Raw genomic sequence first — 25,396 nt, forward strand, 5'->3', positions numbered from 1 at the left:
TGTAAGAACATCAGAATTAGTAATTGGGTGGATGTTCTCATTATTTGTCTTAGACCTAACCCAAGTTTTCCCATCAGTTTAAATGTCTTTAGCTATTAGTAGTAACTATGTGTTTCAATTATAGTCCTATGAACACGGTTCTACTTCTTCTCATTGCAATGTTTGTTTCCAGATTTAACACACACACACACACACACACGACCCCTCCCCCCCCGCCCCCCCCCCCCCGGTCCTAGGGTAGAATCCAGTGACTCAACCATGCAGAACAAGAATTCTACCTCTAAACTCTTATCTCCAGCCTTTCACGTCACTTAATATCTAAAATAGATCATCTGGGGCTGAAGAGATAGCACAGTGGGTAGGGCATTTGCCTTGCACGCAGCAGACTGGGTTCAATCTCCAATATCCTATATGGTCCCTGAGCCTGCCAGGAGTAATTTCTTAATGCAGAGCGAGGAGTAGTCCCTGAGCACTGCCAGGTATGACCCAAAAACAACAAAAGCAAAATAGATCATCTATGAAACAAATCTTTATCTTATCCTGTAAAATTTCATCTGTATTTTTTTACTCTCATCTAGATTTAGAGAACTATACCTTGGCAGTTTGATCTTGAGTAATTTCATCTCACAATATCCTGGAGAAAATACTATTTACCTCAGATATAGAAAGAGTTCATCTTAAAACAGCCCAAACTATAATTCAAATATACAGAAGTTTTTGATTCAAAGCTTTTGATTTAAACTTATAAAACGGAGCGTGTTGGTTTAGCGTCATTTTTAACAGTTGGTGTCGCTGTTTCTCTAAGAGCTAAAAGGGAGTCAGCACTGATCCATTACAAGTCTCTCATTACAAGCATCACTAAATGTAGCCCTAGTGATCTCCATTATCAATGGAGCTGAGCTGTATCACATTACTGGGCACTACGTAGCACTGAGTTATTCAGGCTAGCCTGAATATCACCAGGAGTGGCCCCAGCCCCACTGAGTATTGCAGAAAAGGGGTTTATTTTTTTCATTTAGATGACCATTTTGACCACTGCTTGTTTTACCTGATGATGTTCAGATGTTACTTCTGATTCTGCATTCAGGAATCACTCCTGGTGGGGCTCAGGGACTACATGTGGTGCCAGGGTTCGACCTGGTTCAGTTGTGTAGAAGGCAAACACCCTACCCACTGTACTAGTGAACTGGCCCCCACAATATATTTTGTTATAAGCACAGAAAAGACTTGTTTTAATATCTTCCACTTTATTTCGTTAATGAAGTGTCCTGCAATAGAGAACCTGACAAGCATACATTGAAACTGCCAAAAAAAAAAAGTTTATTTTAGCAAAGGAAGCAATTTCAAAAATATAATTCATCCTTTTATTATAAAACTCAATAATATAAGGCTATCATTTTTCTTATCAGAATAAAAGGTGAGAGAGCTATTGTTCAAAACTGGAAACCTGAGAATTCAGCCCAAAAAAATCACATTTATTTCAGTAGCTCAAAGTGCAAAGACAGCAAGTCAGTTTACAAAGTTTCAAGGTACAGCTTTAGAATAATGAAAACATGATATACAAAAATGAAATGGTCAATCGCAGAAATAAAGCCCAATATTAAAACATATTCCAATTACCTAAAAACCTCAAGACTAAAACACATCACAGACACCAATCCAGAATGCCTTAATTTATAGGTGCCAGTAGTATACTTCAATAATAAAAAGGAAAAAGGGGTGAGGGGTTGGGGCTTCTCAAAGAGAAATAAACCATTTAAGTCAGTCAGTTATCGCTAAGAAAGAAATTCTTGGTGGTGGCTATCCCCTCAGAAGATCAACTGATGTTCAATCCATGATATTTTGATCTTTAGAAATATTCTAAACAATGATTTCAGTATGAAATCACCACCATTATTGAGAGTTTATAACCATTCTCTATTTAAAAGACAAGGATCAACTCTTAAACTTAAGGTATTTCTTACTGGTTACAGTCATACATTAATACTGCTTCCATTACTTAAAACCTTTCTGTCAGCAACACAATCTCTACAAAAATTCCTCATGAAAAAGTAATACTTAAATATACATATTTACTTCTTGCTACACATTCAGACTTTGTAGATAAAGTAGAAAAAAGTTCCCACTTGGCAGAGAATAAGGGTTAATTTCTTTTTATCACTTAGCAGCCAAGATATTTTATTTCTGGTCCCCAGAAGCAATGTTCGCTACTAGCTTTGAGTCAGGAAAAGGCGTACGTTCAGGTTGATTTTGATGAGATATTATTCCGTTTTTTTCTCCGATTTCTTCATCTTTTCATAGTAGGCAAGATACTGAGAGTCTGTTGCAAAAATACGATCCCACCAGGTAAACGTTGAAGCATAGTTTCCAAGGAAGTTCATGTGGTGAAAATCATGATGCCGAGACCCAGCATAGAAAGGGATGAGATGTAAAGGGTTGAGGGGAATATCGTAGCCACTGAAATAAACATAAGAATTAGCCATTATCAAGGAAATTAATACACCTCAAATATTAATTTCAAAAAGGAAATAATGGCTGCTGATACTTCCCAGTAACCTAGTCTGGGTTGATACCTCTGTGGCAGTTTTAGAAAAGCCAGGGCAGATTAATTTTTCTGCATAAAGTTCAGCAGCCCAAGGCCATACCCTACACCCTCAGTCAGAAATGGACCAATTCTATGACAGAAATAAAATTATATAAGCAGCTAAATCTTCTCAGGGTGATCGGATTATAGAACTAGAAACTAGGACTTTCCTTCTAGAAGGGGATTGGGCCAGGCAGTAGAAAACCTAAGCAGTCACTACACCTCACTATCAGCAAAAAAACAGCCCAGCCCCTCCACCGAGATCCAAGACTAATATGGCTGCTGATACTGCCCAGTTGGTCTGGCAGGGCTAATATCTTGGTGGCATTCCCAGCAAAGGAAAGGGCAGACTCGCCCTTCTGCATGAACTACAGCAACCCTATGCGCCACACCCTACCTATTCTCTCTACAGAAACAGCCCAGTTCTGTAACTTAACCTTGTCAAACTTCCAAGCTACCAAATTTGTTTTAGATTTATAAATCCTGGTCAGGGCAGCAGCACATGGCCTTGTGACACCTCACTATTTTATTGTAGTATTAGCCTGGTTGTATTCAGTAAATCTGATTGGAAAGTTACATAGAAATCTATCAACGTCAGTGAGCCTACACAGTAAAAACAAAGCTCAAAAAGCACCAACCACAGCCCAGTAAATCCTTAGACAATGTATTTATTAACAACACAGCGAGATAATAACAATCATTTCAAATTGATTCTTGTTGATATGTTTCGATCATTTCATTTGACTTTGTATTGCAACAAGATGAAGTAAATGTGTTTGCGTTTTCAATGAAGCAGGCTATGGTGGCAGGTGAGAAATTGAGGGCAGTAGTGAAAGGAAGGCCTCACTGGTGATGAGACTGGTGTTTGACTATTTTATGCCCGAAACAACTGTATAATGAACAGCTTGGTAAAATCACAGTGTTACTAATTTCCACTTACTTAAATAACTTTTTTTCTGATGTACTAATGAAAAAAAAAATCTTACAGAAAATAATACATATTCTTTGGGGGTAGTTTCAAGGGGGATGATGATGATGGAGGGAAGTAGCCACTCTGGTGGGTGGGTATTGGAAAGATATATACATAAACCTCTATTTCCCCTCCTCTTTTTCTTTTTTGAAAACACCTAGCAGTGTTTAGTGGACCATAACAGAGAGTATCAAGTAACACTCATTTCAGGATTAAAATAGTTCTGAGGTGGGAGAGATAGCATGGAGGTAAGGTGTTTGCCTTTCATGCGGTGGTTTGAATCCCGGCATCCCATATGGTTCCCTGTGCCTGCCAGGGACAATGTCTGAGTGCAGAGCCAGGAATAACCCCTGAGCGCTGCTGGGTGTGACCCCAAAACAAACAAACAAAAAATAGTTCTAAGAGACAGAGAAGGTCATTTCATTTTTCTTTCTTTTTTTTGTTTTTCTGTTTTTTTGTTTTTTTGGGCCACACCTGGTGACACTCAGGGGTGATTCCTGGCTATGTGCTCAGAAATTGCTCCTGGCTTGGGGGGACCATATCAGATGCCAGTGGATGAAATCACAGTCTATCCTAGGTTAGCGCGTGCAAGGCAAGCACCCTACCGCTTGCGCCACCGCTTTGGCTTCGAGAAAGTCACTTTTTAATGATCAAAGATTATGTACATCAGGAAGAACTCACACTCACAAAACATTTATGTACTGAAAGAGGGATGATCAAAATACATAAACTTGCTAACAAACTTGAAAGAAGACCTTGATACAAATACAGTAATAGTTGGAAGATTGCAACAATGCTCTATCACCCCTTGATAGATCACCTCAACTGAAACTCAGCAAAGATATACTGGATTAGAATAAAGAAATAGAAGAGAGGAGCTTACTAGATAATTACTAGATAATTATAAGGCTTTTAATCCCCCAATGCACATGGGATATTTGCCAAGACAGATCACATGCTCTGCTACAAAACATACCTCCATAAAATCAAGAGGATAGAAATTGTATCAACTATCTTCTCAGACCACAACACACTAAAAATAGAAATAACTCACAAACATAAATAAAAATAAAAATAAACTACCTGGAAATCAAACAGTTCAATACTAAAGTAACTGTGGGTCAGAGAGGCAATAAAAAGATTTCTATAAACAAATGAAAATGAGGCCATGAGCTATCAGAACTTATGGAATACAGCAAAATCTGTGATAAGAGAAAAGATCATAGCTATGCAAGTATTTATTAGAATAAAGGGTCTACATAAATAAACTAACAGTACAGCTCAAGAAACTGAAAAATTACCAACTGGACGATGATTAACTGGAAAAGGACCCCAAAGCAGGCAGAAGGAAAAATATTATAAAACTTAAGAGCAGGGCCGGGAAGGTGGCGCTAGAGGTAAGGTGTCTGCCTTGCAAGCGCTAGCATAGGACGGACAGCGGTTTGATCCCCGGCATCCCATATGGTCCCCCCAAGCCAGGGGCATTTCTGAACGCATAGCCAGGAGTAACCCCTGACCGTCAAATGGGTGTGGCCCAAAAAACAAAAACAAAAAAACAAAAACAAAAAAAAAACTTAAGAGCAGAAATGATTGAACTAAATTCAAAATAAAAAGCAAATTATTAATCAAATCAAAAGTTCAATCTTTGAAAAATAAATAAGATCAACAAATAATTATCAAGACTCATGAACAGAGACAGAGAACCCTAATAAACCTAATCACAAATGAAAGGGGAAATGTCATAACAGATATAACAGAAATCAAAAGATCAGTAGAGATAACTTTAACAATCTTTATGCCACAAAATGAGAGCACCTAGAAGAAATGGACAAACTCTTGGACTTCAATAACCTCCCAAGGCTGAACCAAGATGATGTGGAATCCCTGAATAACCTATCACTAAAAAGGAAACTGAAATGATAAAGTCTTCCTCAAAACAAAAGCCCAGGCCAAATGGAGTCATTACTGAGTTCTTCCAAACCTTTAAAGAGGTCCTACTGCCAATTCTTTTCAGGCTCTATCAGGAAGCTGAAGAAGCAGAAACACTCCCAAACTGTTTCTATGAAGCAAACATTACCCTGATACCAGAAGTAGACAAGAGAGTAGAAAAAAGGGAGAATCATAGGCCAATATATCTGATAAACATAGATGCCAAGATTCTCAACAAAATACTAGCAAATCGTATTCAATAACTCATCAAAAAAAAAATCATACACGATGACCAAGTGAGATTCATCTTGGGAATGCAATTGTGATTAAATGTAGGAAAGTCAATCAATGTTCTTATCAAAGGAGAAAAAAAATCATATATCAATAGATGCAGAGAAAGCATTCAACAAGAAAGATCTAGCACCCATTCATGACAAAAACTCTCAACAATGTGGAATAGAAGCTTTCTTTAACATACTCAAAGCTATTTATCACAGTCCACAGCAAACATTAGTCAATGGAGAAAAACCTCAATACTTCCCCTTAAGACTAGGCACAAGTGGGGCCGGAAAGACAGCATAGAGGTAAAGCGTTTGCCTTGCATGCAGAAGGATGGTGGTTCGAATCCCGTTATCCCATATGATCCCCTGAGCCTGCCAGGAGCGACTTTTGAGTGTAGAACCAGGAGTAAGTCCTGAGCGCTGCCGGGTGTGACCCAAAAATCAAAAAAAAAAAAAAAAAAAAAAAAGACTAGGCACAAGAAAAGGTTGCCCACTCTTCATCACTTCTATTCAATAAAATACTGGAAGTGCTTGCCATATCAGTTAAGCAAGAAAAATAGTATGTGATATGAGTCATCACTTTCGCCAACTTCAAAGTGGTAGTAATTAAAATAGCATAGTATTAGAATAAAGACAGATCCTCAGATCAATAGAATAGAAAACCCAGAAACAGACCGTCAGGTTTATGGTCAGCTCTATATAAACAAAGGAGCAAAAAATATGAAGTGGAATAAGAAAAGCGTCTTCAACGTGTTGTTGGGAAAACTGTTTGGGCCAACATGCGAAAAAATGAACTCAGATCTCTAATATCATGTACATTCAAAATCAAACATGCAAGTCAAGTCAAAATAGACTAAAAACCTAGAGCAAAAGGTAGGCAGAACTCTCCATATAAAATACTGGTAGAATGCTACAAGAAAAAAAAAAATCCAACCCTATCAAAAAATGGAGAGATGAACAGGAACTTCCTCAAAGAAGAAATACACATGACCAAAATAGCATTATGAAAAAATGTTTTGTATAACTAATCATCAGGGAAATGCAAATCAAAACAATGAAAATACCCCTTTACAGGGCCAGAGAAGAATGGAGGTAAGGCGTTTGCCTTTCATGCAGGACAGTGGTTCGAATCCCGGCATCCCATATGGTCCAGTCCCCTGTGCCTGCCAGGAGTGATTTCTGAGCATAGAGCCAGGAGTAACCCCTGAGCACTGCCGGGTGTGACCCAAAAACCAAAAAAAAAAAAAGAAAAGAAAATAAAGAAAATACCCCTTCACAGTTACAGAAACTAGCACAGAGACTCATACCTCATTGACTGCTATATGAATATTAACTGGTCCAGGCCTTTTGGAAAACAGAATGGACATTACTCAATACACTAACATTTGAGTGTCCCTATGACCCAGTAATTCCAATGCTGGGAATATACTCCAATGGTCCAAAAGTAAACTGCATAAAAAAAAATCTGTATTTCTATGTTCATTGCAGCTTTATACATAATAGCTAAAATATGGACAACCCTGGGGCCAGAGTGGTGGCGCAGGGCATAACATGTCTGCCTTGCACACACTAGCCTAGGATGAACTGCCATTTGATCCCCCGGTATCCCATATGGTCCCCCAAGTCAGGAGCAATTTCTGAGCGCATAGCCAGGAGTAACTCCTAAGCGTCACCAGGTGTGGCCCCAAAACCAAAATAAATAAATATATGTACATATATTTACATATAAATAAATGAATGTATGTATACATATTTTTATTTATAAATATATTTATTTATTAATTATATATGGACAACCCAAATGCCCCTATCTGGCCAAAGAAACTATGGTATGTATACACAAGAGATTACTACAGATGTAAGAAAAGATAAAGTCAATTTGCTGCAATGTAGATGAATTTGGAGTGTCATTTTGAGTGGAATCAGAGGGAGAGGAGCAGACTCAGAATAATCTCTCTCATATATGGGATATTAAGAAATTTGCAGGGGAATATTAAAGGCCCAATGACAAACAACAGAAATAAAGAGCAGAAAACTGATCTTCAGTGGGAATCTTGCCATTGGCGTGGGTTGGGTAAGGTAAGTTAGGGAAGGGAACACTAGGACTAGGGGAGAGGAAAAAGTGCCTATCAGAGAGGTAGGCTGGAGGGCAGGGAGAGAAACTAGGACACTGGTGGATGATAGTGGACACTAATGAAGGGATTGGAGTTGGAATAAAGTACATCTGAAACTCAATCATACCTTTGCAACTTTATAACTTTGATGCCTGCTTGCACAAGGCTGAGCCCATGAGCCCACTGTAAATCCCTGGCACTACAAATAATTTCCCAAACACTTCTAGGAGTGAACCGTAGGAGGAAGCCCTGAACACAGCCAGTTATGCCCGGACCCTGCCTGCCCCCCCATGCCTAACTTTTATCCAGTGATGACATGACCTTACAAAATTAACTTCTAGAGTTCTCTAGCACGAAAATGTGGGCTTACCATGTAGAAAACTCTGCATGATCCAAATTAACCTCTCCTGTTAAAATTACATAAAAGTAATCTTAAGGCTATAAAAAGAACGATATTTTAGGATGCCTTGTACCTGAATAAAACCGTAACTCACCTGTGGACATCAATTGTTTCTATCAAACGAAAAGTCACCCAGGCCCAAAGGAAAAAGACATGATTACATAAGAGCATGATTCCAATGAAGAAACCCGTTCCGAGAATTAAAGTTTCCAGGGGGTGTGCATATTCAGCTTCCATTCCAAAGGGAGCCTAAAATAAAAGAGAGGAGTCCTTAATATACTGTCCTGGTTCACTTTATGTGACTGATGGGCACTGGACCCTGCTTATATAGTTAAATACCTGCCTTGATGTTGCTGTAAGAGTTTTTGGTTTTGTTTTGTTATTTTTTTCAAAGTCTCACTAGCATCTAAATCAAGATGGTTTTGTTTTGTTATTTTTTTCAAGGTCTCACTAGCATCTAAATCAAGATTTGGAGACACGGAGAGACAATACAGCAGGTAGGGTGCTTGCCTTGGATGCAGCTGACCCAAATTTGATCCCCAGCATCAAGAGTGACCCCTGAGCAGAGCCAAGAATAAACCCTGAGCACTGATGAGTATGGCCTAAAACAAAACCACCAAGCTAAACACACCAAAAATAATAAATCAGCAGGTTCTGAATAAACGAGCTGGCCCTCTAGAATGCTTGTTGGCCCCAGCCAATCAGTTGAAGGTCTTAAAAGCAAATTAGACTCAAGTCCACAACATGAAAACTTTGCCAGACTTTCCAGTCCTGTGGGATTCACATGTAACTAGAACAACTGTTGCCTTAATTTCCAGCTTGTGGTTTCCCCTACCAAATCCATATTTCCCAGTCTCCACAATCCCTTGAGCCAATTGTTTAAAATAAATCTCTATGTTTACTTCATTGATTCTATTTTTCTGGACAACCTTAATATATTTATTCAGATTTATGTATTTATGAAGACCTTTTTTTTTTGGGGGGGGGGCCCACACCCGTTTGACACTCAGGGGTTACTCCTGGCTATGCGCTCAGAAATCGCCCCTGGCTTGGGGGGACCATATGGGACACCGGGGGATCGAACCGTGGTCCGTCCTACGCTAGCGCTTGCAAGGCAGACACCTTACCTCTAGCGCCACCTTCCCGGCCCTATGAAGACAGTTTTACATAATGATATTATTTCTCTATGTGACGATAGTCAAATTTATATTAAGGAAATCCTCAGTAAAGATAGGGTTATAATCCTCCTGAATAACAAGAAAAGTTTTATTTTGTTTTGAGGCTGCACAAACCAGTAATCAGGCTTACTCCTGGCTCTGTGCTCAGGAATCACCCCATGTATGATTCAGGGATTTGGGGTACCGGGGTTTGAACCTGGTTTAGCAGCATATGAGGCAAACACATTATTCTCAGTACTACTGCTATGGTCTCAGGCTCTTAATTAAATCTTGGAAACTAGCTTTGATGGATTAAAATAATGACTTGAACTTGGAGTTTGGTTTACACGTCTGAATTTACTCTGCTAAAAAAAGGGGGATAATGATAAAATACATGACTACTGACAAACCTCAAAATATTTTTTCTTAAAAAAGACTGCTAGATGGGCCGAAGCGATAGAGTAGCGGTACGGTGTTTGCCTTGCACATGGCCAATCTAGGATGGATCTGGTATGATCCCCAGAGTCCCATATAGTCCCCCTAGCCAGGAGCAATTTCTGAGCACATAGCCAGGAGTAACCCTGAGCGTCACCGGGTGTGGCTCAAAACTCCCCCCAAAAAAGTAATAAAGCAGTAAACAAATAAACAACAAAAATATATAAGAGACTTATATCAAAGCAGCTCTGATAATGACCATTTTATTTTAGAGTAAGCCATAGGGTAAAAATGCCTTCAAACTAAGTTGTAAGTTGTTTCAGAAATTTCAAGATGAAAGATCTGTCATCCCATTTAAACAATGCCAACTTCACTCCAGTCTTTAGCACCTTGCCAGGAATGCAACTGGATCACAAAAAAAAAAAAAAAAAAAAAAAGCTCTGGCCAAAAAGAGGAAAGTCTAAACAACTTTATATAGAATTTTCTGTAAGGTCTCAATTTCTCCTAAATTAAGATACTTACAAAATTGTCGTGGGGCTACAGGAATAGCAGTGTGTTAGGCACTTGCCTTTTATGCAGCTGACACTGTTTTGGTCCCCTGCACAGCACATGGAACCCAGTGCCCAACTAGGTATGGCTTCCCTCTCACTTCACTCCTCCAATTAAAGAAAAGGTAACAAAACCTGGAAAAAAGGCCACACCCAGCAAGGGCTCAGGGAATCAGAAGCAAAGCTGCAGATCAAACCCAGGTCAGCCCTGTGCAAAGCAAGCACCTAGCCTGCTGTAGTATCTCTCTAGCCCAAGGTGTTATATTCTTAACTCTCACGCCATAGGAGGTAAAAAATAAAAACACCAATTAAAATGCTCTCATTTTAATACATCAAAGAAAGATATCTAAGTTTAATTAAGAGCCTTTTGATTGGGACCATAACAGAAGTACAGACAATAGAGTGTTTGCCAGGAAATAAAAGTGACACTCTGCTCCAAACAGGAGAAAAAAAGCAATTAGTATAATGTGAGCATACCTGAAACTCATGATGAACTTTATGAATGTATTTATATATTCTTTTGTGGTGTAAGAGCCGGTGAAGAAAATAGTGCCACGTATCTTCAATCACTGCACAGCCAAAGACCCGTATTAGAAGTGAATACCTGTAAAAGAAAAATAATGTAATCAGTGTAAATAACATTTGTTCTTATGCAATCTACAATTTGACACAGAAACACTGCTTGAGACATTATCCATACATTGCAGCCATAATCAAAAGTATGACGCAAGAGTAGCCCCTAAATCTTTTTTTTTTTTTTTTTTTTTTTGGTTTTTGGGTCACACCCAGCGGTGCTCAGGGGTTACTCCTGGCTGTCTGCTCAGAAATAGCTCCTGGCAGGCACGGGGGACCATATGGGACACCGGGATTCGAACCAACCACCTTTGGTCCTGGATTGGCTGCTTGTAAGGCAAACGCCGCTGTGCTATCTCTCCCCGGGCCCAAGCCCCTAAATCTTAAGCACTGTTTGGGAGGCCACTCTACAAAACAAACCCAGAAGAGATAATAGAGCAGCAGGCTGAATCACTGTCTTGTATGCACCCTCCCAAAAAATATCAAACCCAAACTAAAACTCATTAAGGAAACTCATTAAGAAAATAGTAATAAGGGGCTGGAGAGATAGTACAGTGGTAAGGTGTTTGCCTTGCATGCAGCGGACCCAGGACAGATCACGGTTTAAATCCCAGCATCCCATATGGTTCCCTGAGCCTGCCAGGAGCAATTTCTGAGTGCAGAGCCAGGAGTAACACCTAAGTGCCTCCAGGTGTGCCATTGAAAAAAAAAAAAAAGAAAGAAAGAAAATAGTAATAAAATTACTTGAATTAAAATTCTTAACAGCAAGATCACTTTTTTCCCCCACCAAAGAGAACAAAAGTGCAACAGGTAAAAAATATTTCACCCTTGGAGGTGAGTTGATATGCCTGGAAAGGGGGAAGCCGCTGAACTCTGCTGGAACTCAGATGCCAGCACCTATCTCTGACTGTCTCCTGTGCTGTGCTGCAGTCTTGGCCTGATTTCATCCCGTGAGTGGCTTCATCTGTGCACGGCTAGCCTTCCCTTGAGCCTGATTTCATCCAGTGTGTGGCTTCATTTGCACAAGGCTAGTCTTCCCTGGAGCCCTACCTGGAGGTGAGTTGATATGCCCAGAAAGGGGGAAGCTGCTGAACTCTAGTAGAACTCAGATGCCAGCACCTATCTGACTGTCTCCTGTGCTGTGCTGCATTCTTCGCCTGATTTCATCCTGTGTGTGGCTTCATCTGCGCATGGCTAGCCTTCCCTGGAGGTGAGTTGATATGCCCAGAGAGGGAGGAGCCAGAGGAGCAGCCATTAGGAAAGATGAAGTCATGAAATTTTCCTATACATGGTATCTATTGTGCTGAATGAAATAAGTCAGAGAGAGAGAGAGAAAGATACAGAATGGTCTCACTCATTTATGGGTTTTAAGAAAAATGAAAGACATTCTTGCAATAATAATTTTCAGACACACAAGAGAGGAGGGCTGGAAGTTACAGCCCACCTCATGAAGCTCACCACAACAAGGATGAGTTTAGTTAGAGAAATAACTACATTGTGAACTATCCTAACAATGAGAATGTATGAGGGAAATGGAAAGCCTGTCTAGAGTACAGGCGGGGGTCGGGTGGGGAGGAGGGAAATTTGGGACATTGGTGATGGGAATGTTGCACTGGTGATGGGTGGTGTTCTTTACATTGCTGAAACCTAAACACAATCATGTATGTAATCAATTTGTTTAAATAAAATATATATTAAAAAATATATTTCAGGGCCCAGAGAGAGAGCACAGCGGCGTTTGCCTTGCAAGCAGCCGATCAAGGACCAAAGGTGGTTGGTTCGAATCCCGGTGTCCCATATGGTCCCCCGTGCCTGCCAGGAGCTATTTCTGAGCAGACAGCTAGGAGCAACCCCTGAGCATTGACGGGTGTGGCCCCCCCCCAAAAAATATATATATATTTCACAGACAAATGAGCATCTATGCAGACACTATTTTTTGTGCTGACTACATCATGTAAAAATTTATACACTGAGGGGCAGGAGAGAGAGAATGGGTAGCACACTTGCTTTGCATGCTGAGCATCTGGGTTCAATCCTTGGCAGCACAAAATGGTCTCTTGAGCCTTGTCAAGAGTGAACCTTGGGCACAGAGCTAGGATTAACTCCTGAGCATTGCAGGGTATGACCCTCCATCCCAAAAAATGCTTCATGGAGAATGCAATATATTATTCATGGCATAAGCACTTGTATCTGTATAGTCTCATAAGACAAAGGTCTTTCCTCTATCTAACACCATGCACAAAGGTCAAATCCAAATGGATTAAAGACCTTGATATCAGGCCCAAAACCATAAGGTATATAGAACAACATGTAGGTAGGTAAAACACTCCATGACACTGAGACTAAAGGCATCTTCAAGGAGGAAACTGCACTCTCCAAACAAATGGAAGCAGAAATAAACAAATGGGGCTGTATTAAACTGAGAAGCTTCTGCACCTCAAAAGAAATAGTTACTAGGATACAAAAGCCACTCACAGAATGAGAAAAACTATTCCCCCAATACTAATCAGATAAGAGCTAATACTAAGATATACAAGTTACTGACAGAACTTAACATGAAAAAAACATATAACCCTTCAAAAAAATGGGAGAAGAAATGTACAGACACTTTCTCAAAGAAGAAATACAAATGACCAAAAGGTACATGAAAAAATGTTGCACATTCCTACTCACCAGATTGCTTTGCAAATCAAAACAACAATGAAATATCATCTAACGTTACAGAGACTGGCACACGTCACAAAGAACAAGAACAATAAGTGCTGGTGGGTATGTGGGGAGAAAGGAACTCTCATTCACTGCTAGTGGAAATGCCGTCTAGTCCAGCCCTGATGGAAAACAATATGGAGATTCCTCAAAAACTGAAAATTGAGGGGCCAAAGCAATGTCGCAGTGGTAGGACGTTTGCCTTGTATGAAGCTTACCCAGGACGGACCTCAGTTTGATTCCCTGCATCCCATATGATCCGCCAAACAGGAGCAATATCTGAGTACAGAGCCAGGAGTAACCCTTGAGCATCACCAAGTGTGGCCCAAAACAACAACAAAAAACCCTAGAAATTGAGCTCCCATATGATCCAGCTATTACCATTCCTAGGGATATACCTTAGGAACACAAAAATGCAATACAAAAATGCCTTCTGAACACCTATATTCATTGCAGCACTATTTACAATAACCAGACTCTAGAAACAACCAAGATGCCCTTCAACAGCTGAATGGCTAAAGAAACTGTGGTATACAATGAAATATTATGCAGCTGTCAGGAAAGATGAAGTCATGAAATTTTCCTATAAACGGATAGACATGGAAACTATCATGCTGAGTGAAATAAGTCAGAGGGAGAGAAATAGACACAGTAAGCTCACTCATCTATGGATTTTAAGAAAAACAAAAGACATTATTATTATAATGCCCAGAGACAATAGAGTTGAGGGCTAGAAGAACCGGCTCATAATATGAAGCTCACCACAAAGAGTGGTGAGTGCAATTAGAGAAATAACTACACTAACAACTACCATGACAATGTTAATAAGTGAGAGAAGTAGAATGCCTGTCTCAAATAGAGACAGGGGTGGGGGAGGAGGGTGATGGGGGGCATTGGTGGTGGGAATGTTGCAAGGGTTGTACTGGTGAAGGGGTGTTCTTTTTATGACTGTAACCCAACTACAAACACATTTGTAATCATGGTGCTTAAATAAAGATATTAAAAAAAAAAAGTCTTTAACTGCAAGTCCAGGTGGAAGGTGTGGAAAGGCTGAAACCACTGGTTTCCCATTCTGGGGATAATGCCAGCACATAGACTGATGTGTAGGGCAGGGCTGGACCTCAGGGGTAAAAAAGATCTGAGAAAATTAGATAAAAGGTGCTGCATTAACTTCTAACGTGAGAAACTCACCACCCAGTAAAATGTTACATTAAATAGAAAGATATAAAAATGGGAACACTTTAAGTTTCCAGTCTGATGTCCTTTTCAACTTAATTTACTTCTATCCAAAAACTTAAGACAGAAACATTAACCAATAGGAAAAAAAAAGAAGAAATGAAAGGCTTAGTACATTTTAGTACATAAATAGACCAAGACTGAGAGCAAATACCAAAACTTTACATACCACCTTGGCATCCTTTCCCAATCATAAGGAATATTGAAAAACTCTGTAAAATGGTAAGTTCCACAAATCAAAGGAAGCTGGATACAAAAGTGATTAAAGAGAAGCACTTTAAAACACTTCCACTGGCCTTCAAGTGGTTCTTGCTTATCCTATGGAGAAAAAATCACAATACCTGGTATTAGTCTCTCAGAAGTTCAGTTTGACAACTATAAGTAAATGCCTCTTGTTTTCTGTATTATTTGAAAAGAACTTAACTTATACTACTTATTTAATAAAACATCTTCCCTCCTGGTTCTTTGTTTTCAGGGGTGACTGACACCCAGCAATACTCAAGAGTCACCTGGTTTGTGGTGCTGGGGAAACCACGCAGTGTTGAGGATCAAACTCAGGGCTTGGCACATGTTTGTGCTATGCTATGCTATTAATACCTGAGATATTTCCCCAAGCCTCCAAGAATTTGCAATTCCTTTTTTTTTTTTTTTTGGACCACACCCAGTGACACGCAGGGGTTCCTGGCTATCTACTCAGAAATCACTCCTGGCGTAGAGGATCATATGGGACGCCAAGGGATCGAACCTCGGTCATCCTAGGTTAGCACATGCAAAGCAGATGCTCTACCACTTGTGCCACTGCTCTGGCCCCCCATTTGCAATTCTTAACAACTGTCATTCCTTTAAAATTGATGAAGAAACTGTTATCGATAAATACAGGTATTTCGCTCATAATTATCTAAAATATACAAAGAAAATAAATAAGGAATAAACTTCCCAATTTTTACTGCATCCTAAGCCTTTGTTTCTCCTACCAGGAATTTCAGAGAAAAAAATGTGTCAAGCTAAGATTACAATCAGGCTCCCCACTTTTGAATCAGTTGTATACACTGCCCCAGAAGTCTCTAAAGGCAAATTAACTTCAACCATATAGAAACATTCATTCCCAGAATTAAGTTCATTAAGTTCAAATTCAAGGACAGAATTAGAAACTCTACGAGCTTAAAGAACTTCAGACATATGTGGCCCACTGATGACAGAATTCAGACATGTCAACAGAAGGAAAGTGAGAGCCACGGTGAATGAACTTGCCAGACTTGCTTAGCAATCTTATTAAAAACAAAACAAACAAAACCCTCAATTCTCCAAGAAATTACAGTAGTTCTATACTCAAAAATTCACTTTATTATACATTTTATGCAAATGTAACTAGTACTTACATGCCATATTAATTCTCACTATGTTCAAAACCTAATAAAACTGAAAAAATAGAAAAAAATCTCAATTTTGGGGCCGGGAAGGTGGCGCTAAAGGTAAGGTATCTGCCTTGCAAGTGCTAGCGTAGGACGGACCTCGGTTCAATCCCCCGGTGTCCCATATGGTCCCTCCAAGCCAGGGGTGATTTCTGAGCGCATAGCCAGGAGTAATCCCTGAGCATCAAATGGGTGTGGCCCAAAAAACAAAACAAAAAAAAACCCTCAATTTTAAGGACCTAATTTTGATACCAAAAAAAAAAATGCATGTAATATTATAAAAAGATTTATAAGCCTCCTTTTGGGTATCTATCCCCAGGACAGGAAAACATTCATCTTAAAAGAATGGTGGGGGGCCGGATAGGGCGTTTGCTTTGCATGCAGCTGACCGGGGATGGACCTGGGTTAAATCTCATATGGTCCCCTGAGCCTGCCAGAAGCAATTTCTGAGCACAGAGCTAGGAGAAGCCCCTGAGTGCTTCCAGGTGTGGCCCAACCACTCCCAATAAATAAAATTAAAAAGAAAAAAGAAAAATAAAAAAAAGAATGTGTGCACACTGCTATTCTTTGCAGCACTCAGTGCAATAGCTAAGACTTGGAATCAACCAAGATGTCCAAAAACAGACAGTGAATCATGAAGATGTGGTATATATATGCAATGGAATACTACATAGCTGTAAGGAATGCTGTAATCATGCAATTTTCAGCAACATGAATGAAACTGGAAGATATGTTAAATGAAGTAAGGATAAATACAGAACAGTATCACTTATATGTGGTATTTAGAATAAAGGCATGAAGAAATGCAATGGTCTATATGGGAGTTGTCTATAGCCCCAGAGTATAGCATGAAGAAGAAAAGAAAATGAGTGTAGGATAGGGCCAGAGTGATAGCACAGCACATAGGGTATTTATCTTGCATGCGGCCAACCCGAGTTCAGTCCCAAGCATCCCATATGGTCCCCCAAGCCTTCCAGGAGTGAGGCAGAAAGCCAGGAGTAACCTATAAATGCCGTTAGGTGTGGCTTCAAAACAATAACAACAACAAAATAAAACTGTGTGTAGGAGGAGAAACATAAATATGAAAGAATAAAGGCAGGGACCAAGCAGTCTCAAGTGCATTGGTGGAGAAAGACAAAGGACAGAACTAAATATTCCAGCCAAAGTCAACAACAATGGAATCAAGAGACCTAAACTTTAAATGGGCCTGCTTTACTGGCAGGCTGGGGGCAGAGAGTGGTGGTATGGGATAGACTCTGAAAACACTGGTAGAGGGAGGTGGACACTGGTGGTGGGATTGTATGTCTGAAACTATGAAAGACTTTGTAAAACCGCAATGGTTTCAATAAAATAAAATTTAAAAAAACTTTTATAATTTTTCTATATTCCCACTTGGTTGAAAGTTTTTTGTAAGTAAACGAATCTTGTCAGTGCATACTTAAATCTATTGGCCGAACCATATAATTTTTAGCTTTGCTATTAACTATCATTGCACCCTGGGAATAAACCTCACTTGGCCATGAAAAAAAAAAAAGATAATAAATAGAGTTAGTGCTTTGTCTTAAAATGTTCCTACTTAAAAGACACATTTACAAAAGTGAGATGTGGACATTTCCCGCTTTTTCAGTGGTTCCTGCAGATCAGAAGTGGACATGTCAGAAACACAAGAAACCTCCAAACATTTTTCAAGACATTCCAAGAGAATAATTTATGAAGAAATTAAAGTTATCTGTATTTTAAAAATATTCAATAATACTAGTTACCACATAATATGGCAAGTTCATCATACTTACCTTTTGAATTTTATACTTTTTCATGTAAGGTATAAACTGAAACAAAAATCCAGGTAAAGAGAACAGGAAATAAAGGCACTCGTGAACTATGAGGGATCCCCATGTTGCAATCTGAAATTTTGAGTAATTATTCATCATAGAGTTCCAGCTGTTTCTGAAGGGTTCTTGCAGTGGATTCTCAGGTAAGAATGAATCTATATACTCCACAGCCAAAGAAGCCGAACTAAAGATGCTGGCGGTTTCGTTGAGCGCCATCTTCCAAATCTCCACAGTCAGCCTTCAGGGACTTCAGTTTCTGCAAACATCAATAGAAAAGCAAGCAAGCAGAACAATGAAATGCCAAGGAAAGCTGTTTACAATGCGTCTTCTGATTTTTTTTTTTTTTTTTTTTTGGTTTTTGGGCCACACCTGGCGGTGCTCAGGGGTTACTCCTGGCTGTCTGCTGAGAAATAGCTTCTGGCAGGCACGGGGGACCATATGGGACACCGGGATTGGAACCAACCACCTTTGGTCCTGGATCGGCTGATTGCAAGGCAAACGCCGCTGTGCTATCTCCCTGGGCCCATCTTCTGATTATTTGAAAAATAGTAATTACAAAAAAAAAAAGAGAAAAAAAAATAACAATTACTTAAGAAGCATCCGTATTTCGGATGTGATTTTTCAAGGCCATAGTCAAAGTGCAGAGAGTAGGGCATTTGCCCGGTATGTAGTCCACCCAAGTTCAAAATGCAGAGCCAGAAGTAATCCCTAAGCACCACCGGTGTGGCCCTAAAATAAAACTGACTACAAGACAACAATGAAAAGCCAAGGTCAGACCTAGCACTAAATAGGTGTGCTACCCTCCCAAATTCCGCCTCATTCTAGAGAAAGGTATCCTTTATGAGCAGGCACTGACAGGGTCTTCAGTTACCCTTTGGAGAAGTTATTTTAAATGACCATGAACCAAAGAATCTCAAATGATGAGATTGGATAACGGGAAAAGTAGAATGATGGCAGGTCATGGTGGATGGTAGAAAAGACAGCAGATAAAACAGAAAAGTTTCTCTTTATATATTTAATAAAGAAGCTCAGGGTTACTATTTTGCTACCACTGCCATTAATAAAATTGTTTAAAATCAAAATTAATTTTTCTTTCTCTTGGTTTTAGGGCTACACCCAGAGGTACTCAAGGGTTACTCCAGAGTACAGAGATTACTCCTGGCAGGCTCAGGGGATCATATTGGATGTCAGGGATCGAACCCAGGACAGCCGCATGCAAGGCAAATGCCCTACCTGCTATGCTATTGCTCCGGCCACCAAAATTAATTTTTAAAATATCCAACATACCGGATACCATCACCACCACCATTCATAGATACTGACTGAAAAGTTACATAAGAACTTTCAAGAATGGAATCCAAATAAAACATTGGGGCTTAAGAGACAGGACAGTGCATAGATAATTTATCACTGTTCAAATTCTCTCCATCCTATGTGGTTCCCAAGTCATTTCAGGAGTGATCCCTGAGCACAGCTGGGTATGACACAAAAAAACAACCAAGCCAAGTCAAAAACCTAAAATAAACAAACAACAAACCAAACTTCAATAGTAAATCAAATCCATTTTTTTAAAAAATCTCCATATAAAAATTTACAATGCCTATGAGTAGTGAAGAAGTTTAAAAAGGGTCCCTAAGAAAGAGGAAGGTCTGTGTTGTTGGAACTTGCTGACCATTGTCCTCTCTTCCTCTCTTCACCGAGTGAGTCTAGTCCCTCTAGCTGAAGAACAGTTCTGCTCTATAGAACACGCGTCCCTCACCTCACTCCCTATAAACCACCACCCATCTCTTCCTCTGAGCCAATCACCCTCCTCAGAGGACAGCTCAGCACAAAGCCCCATCATGACTTCCCTCTCCCCACACACTCACTTTCCAACTCTCCACTCATCCGAGGGGCCAAAACTTACTTTCCATGAAGCGATCACCACATTTAATTTAACCAGTACTAGCACACTTCCCATGAATGCCTTTGTGCTTGCAGCTGCCCAGAGCCTTATCATCTATCAAAATGTTAAGCCAGGAGTCCTGGCTCTCACCTAGGATGTGGGACTGTAATCACAAACACACACAACACATACTAGAACCAAGAGGAAAATGTACCTATAGTCTTCTGGATCTCCTGAACCTGCATTATGAGTGGTGGCCACTGTAACCATGACCTGCCAGGTAGGAAGAGCTCATCCCGTACTTAACTTTCTTACTAGAAAAAGCCCTGGAGACATGGCTCCATGCTCTCTTCGTTTGTCCAATCACAGAGCAAAGTGGTGTCTCGGAAACACCTCCCTCCCTCTTGACTATTTCTAAAACATAAAAGGGTCACATGTATCTCCTTTGTATATCTCAGATGTATTCCCTTAACATCTATAACTCTTTTCGAATATCCTCATATAGTGACAATTTTGCCCACTGGATTTGTTATTTGATTGTTTGATTTTCCCCCTTTGAAATCTGTTTTATAAGCAATACTGGTAGAAGAGTATCTCTGTATAAATTTCATGTTTGTACCAAGTGACGGGGAATGTTGGACTTTCTTCGTCAGCCCCCAGATGCATCAACAATATCTTGTGGCATTGCTTCTCTTTTGCATAGGCACATTAAAATGGGGAAATAATACATATGCAAACAAGTTCTTATCTAATAGAGATGGGGACACAAATTTGGTAATGTAATTAGGCCTTTTACCCTGAACATTGGCATAATGATTAGGCTCAGGCCTCAGAAGAATGGGCATCGCCCACACACACCTGAACAATAGATACCATCTATGGAAACAACCACAATTGTCTATAACATTACCAGGATCCAAGCCTCTACCAGGGAAGACCTACCACTGCTTTGGCAGTGACTTACTCCAAAGAGTGCTCCCAACACCCAGACAACTCAGCAACAGTCTGCATGCAGGGCAGATGGCTCCGCATTGAATGGTATGCTGAAACTAGAGGATGCTCCACATCAGCCTGACATCGATGAAAGAAATGCACAGAATCCAGAGTCTTTAAATATAAGAATCTGATACCAACAACAGCTAAAGTGTGAAAAAGTTTCATCGGGACCTTGAGAATGACTGGAGCTGGACGGACTGGTTTGCCTGGAACCCAGAGTCTGTCTTATGCCAATAAACTGAGGTGAGGCCTTTTTAGTAATCAGATCAAGGATTTTTTCCCATTTTCCCATTTTTCTGGACCTATGCTTCTATCACACCTTTACTTTTTTTTTTTTTTACTTTTATCCATTAAGGAAAAAAAAAATACAACTTACTGAACTTAAAAACAATTGTAGTAGAATGCCTGTCTTGAATACAGGCAGGAGATGGGAAGGGGCTAATGTTACACTGGTGAAGGGGGGTGTTCTGATTATGACTGTAACCCAAATATGATCATGTTACTTAAAAAATATATTTAAAAAAAAAGAATGAATGAGGGAACTGGAAAACCTGTCTAGAGTACAGGTGGGGGTGGGATGGAGGGAGATTTGGGACATTGGTGGTGGGAATGTTGCACTGGAGATGGGGGGTGTTCTTTACATGACTGAAACCTAATCACAATCATATTTGTAATCAAGATGTTTAAATAAAAAATAATATTAAAAAAAAAAGAAAAAGAAAAAGTCCTGGAGCAGTGGGGAAGGCAACCATGCTGAAAGCTATGAAAATCTTACTCAATTTTTCAACCAACCCTCATTGTTTATGGGGCCAAGGTGTTCTTCTACCTGGCATGCCAATAAACTTGCTATCTATCACACCCACTCTTTTCCTGGCTTTCAGGCAGCAAGTACCTGACACCTGGCTTTGATAGCATGGAGACAAAAGAAAGAGTCTTGGGTGTTTCCTGATCTGTGAATCAATGGCACACCTTGGGCAAGTGAATAGTTAGAAAGTGAGGCTAAAAAGAATAAATTTATATAGCAAAGTGGCAGGCTACAAAAATTAACATACAGAAAAAAAATCAATGGCCTTCTTATATACAAATAATGATAGAGAAGAAATGGACCTTAAAAAAACAATCCTATTCACAAAGTGCCACAGAAACTCAAATATCTTGAAGTCAACTTAACTAAAGAGGTAAAAGGTCTATACAAAAAAAAAAAAAAAAAAACTACAAAACACTGCTTCAAGAAATAAAAGAGGACACAAGGAAATGGAGACACATACCCTGTTCATGGATTGTGAAGATTAACTTAATTTAAATGACAATACTCCAAAGCATTGTACAGATTTAATGTGAACCCTCTAAGGAAACCGATGACATTCTTCAAAGAAGTAGATCAAACACTCCTGAAATTCATTTGGAATAATAAATGCCCACGAATAGCTAAGGTAGCCCTTAGGAAAAAGAAGATGGGAGACATCACTTTCCCCAACTTTAAATTGTACTACAAAACAATAATCATTAAAACAGCATGGTATTGAAATAAAGACAGATCCTCAGATCAGTGGAATAGACTTGAGTATTCAGAGAATTATCCACAGACCTACAATCAATTAATCTTTGATAAAGGGGCAAGAAACACAAAATGAAGCAAGGAAAGTTTCTTCAACTAGTGGTGTTGGGACGACTGGTAAGCCACATACAAAAAAGCAAATTCAGACCTCTATCTAATGCCATGCGCAAAGGTCAAATCAAAATGGATTAAAGACCTTGAAAGAAAGCCTGAAGCTATGGGGCTGGAGCAGTGGCGAAAGTGGTAAGGTTTCTGCCTTGTACATGCTAGCGGAGGACAGACCATGATTCAATCCCTCGGCATCCATTATGGTCCCCCAAACCAGGAGCGATTTCTGAGTGCATAGCCAGGAGTAACCCCTGAGTGTCACTGGGTGTGGCCAAAACACACACACACACACACATATAAAACCAGAAGCCTAAAGCTATAAGGTATATAGAAGAAAACATAGGCAAAACACTCCACTGTTTTTGACATTGAGGAACAAGTAAAAGCAGAGATAAACAAATGGGACTACATTAAACTGAGAAGCTTCTGCACCTCAAAGGAAACAGTGACTAGGATACAAAGGCCACCAATAGAATGGCCAATCACCCAATACCATCAGATAAAGGGCTAATATCTAAGATAAGCAAGGTACTGACAGAACTTAACTAAAAAATCTAACCCCATCAAAAGATGGGGAGAGGTAATGAACAGACATTTCCTCAAAAAAATACAGGTGGCCAAAGGCACATGAAAAAATGCTCCATATCACTAATCATCAGGGAGATGCAGATCAAAAAAACAATGAGGTGCCATCTCACGCCACAAAGACTCACATATCACAAAGAACCAGTTCTTGTGAGGATATAGGGAGAAAGAAACGCTCATTCACTGCTGGTGGAAATGCCATCTAGTCCAGCCTTTCTGGAAAACAATATTGATATTCCTCAAAAAACTGAACATTTGTTGTCAGGCATCAGGCTTTTTTCCAGATTCTGGCTACAGTAAACAACCCAGATGTCTGACAACAACAGATGAGCAGCTAAAGAAACTGTAGTACATCTACACAATGGAATACTATGCAGCCGTCAGGAAAATGAAGTCATGAAATCTTCTATAGATGGATGAACACGAAAACTATTATGCATAATGAAATAATTCAGAGGGAGAGAGACACACAGAATGGTCTCACTCATATGTGGGATTTAAGAAGAATAAAAGATAGTATGGTAATAATACCCAGAGACTATAGAGATGAGGGCCAGAAGGACCGCCTTAGGATATAAAGCTCACCACAGAGTAATGAGTGCAATTAGAGAAATAACTACACTAACAACTATCATAACAATGATGATGAGATAGAAAAATAGAATGTCTATCCCACAGACAGACAAGTGGTGGGGGGAGGAGGGAAATGGGGGCATTGGTGGCAGGAAAGTTGCACTAGTGAAGAGTGGTGTACATTCTATGACTGAAACCCAACTACAACATGTTTGTAACCACGGTGTTTAAATAAATCATTAAGAAAAATAAAGAAAGAATAAAAACAGTGAAGCTGTCCACTGCACCACTAAACTTTATCCGGGATGTCCTGGATAGTTCCCCTTTCCAAGATGAGTGCACCTTCTCCATCTAGCTGCTGTGAGCCTTTTCCCTTCCATTTTAAGCTCCTCTCTTTTCAGCCAAAGTCTGAAAAGTCCCAGGTGTTGGCAGCTTGGGCAGCTCCACAGTTGCCTGTGCCCTCGTGCTCACCATCTACTTTATGCCCAGCTTGGTGAATCACTTCCCTTTGCAGCTCAGTCAAGGCACGTTCCATGTTTCACATTCCGAACGTGCCTCTGCCGTGGCTGTTATTAAAACACCCTTCGAAAGTCAGAGCTGCTTGGGTCCATGGACATCTCAGAATTCACTTACTAGACAACTAGTTAGGGAATATGGAACCAGTGCTGCCAACGAGCCCAAAGCAAAAATAATCGGGACTCAAAGAGGAAGAAGAAGGAAAAGGAAAGTTAAGAAAGACAGTCATTTCTTTACTTCCCCCTTTCCTCCTCTTAGGTAACCTGATGGCTGGGAGCTGCCTGGCTGGGTGTGAGATGATGGATGGATGGATGGATGGATGGATGGATGGATGGATGGATGGATGGATGGATGGATGGATGGATGGATGGAGCACCATCCTCAGGAGGTGGTCGGTGGCTGATGAGCTAAATTCCTTGGCTAGAACGGCCTCATCTCCGGCTCTGCCCTTCTTTTCCTCTTCCTCGTGCCCCTCAGTTGTCACCATCAGGCTACCCAAAAAAGTTCCAGCACAAGTCTCTTCACCCCAGCTTGGCCCTTGACCATCTGAAGCAAGCCCTGACGTCAGGTCCACGCAATAGGCTTCCCCGCACGCTGGCCTCTCTTGCTGCACCCGAGTTGGGGGTCCCTCCAACTCCTATGTTTGCATCCTTCAGCATCCTTCCTCCTAGCCCGGCTAAGGCCACGACGTTGCCCCCTCACTGCTCTCGTCTCCCCAGGTTTTGGTCAAAACTTGGAGCACTCCATCACTCTGAGCCGAAACTTCTCTCCCCAGGGCTCTCGGCCTCCTCCCTGATGAATTAATTCCACGCGGCTTTCGGGGTTTTCTTTCCCACCCTCCGCTTTCGTCTCCCTTCCCTTCCAAATTCGCTTCCCCTCCCCGTCCCGGACCTCTCACCAGGAAGATCCGGCGGCCACTGCGAGCTGCAGCCCCTCTCCAGGACAGGTGTCGCTACTAGCGCGGGACTCGGCCTCTCCCAGTCCAGTGAATGGAGCCC

General features: G+C 40.4%; 1 protein-coding gene across 1 annotated transcript; it reads right to left on the reverse strand.

The window, feature by feature from the left end:
* Positions 1-1,454: 1,454 nt before the first annotated feature.
* MSMO1 (methylsterol monooxygenase 1) lies at positions 1,455-25,396 on the reverse strand. Its single transcript, XM_049772398.1, has 6 exons — positions 25,297-25,396; positions 18,139-18,433; positions 15,103-15,251; positions 10,896-11,022; positions 8,373-8,527; positions 1,455-2,457 (listed from the first exon to the last, which is right to left on the reverse strand). Exons 2-6 carry the CDS (start codon positions 18,391-18,393, stop codon positions 2,262-2,264), a joined length of 882 nt encoding a protein of 293 aa, XP_049628355.1. The 5' UTR covers positions 18,394-18,433; positions 25,297-25,396; the 3' UTR covers positions 1,455-2,261.

The sequence above is a fragment of the Suncus etruscus genome, chromosome 4 (assembly GCF_024139225.1).
Source record: "Suncus etruscus isolate mSunEtr1 chromosome 4, mSunEtr1.pri.cur, whole genome shotgun sequence".
Taxonomy (NCBI): domain Eukaryota; kingdom Metazoa; phylum Chordata; class Mammalia; order Eulipotyphla; family Soricidae; genus Suncus; species Suncus etruscus.

Bases quoted from the DNA above. Each gene is read 5' to 3' on its own strand.
- MSMO1 (XM_049772398.1), bottom strand. From the start codon at position 18,393: ATGGCGCTCAACGAAACCGCCAGCATCTTTAGTTCGGCTTCTTTGGCT. The intron at 8,528-10,895 runs GTATGCTCACAT...CTTTTATTTTAG, and splicing joins AAGTTCATCATGAGTTTCAG to GCTCCCTTTGGAATGGAAGC. The intron at 2,458-8,372 runs GTGAGTTACGGT...TGTTTATTTCAG, and splicing joins GAAACAATTGATGTCCACAG to TGGCTACGATATTCCCCTCA.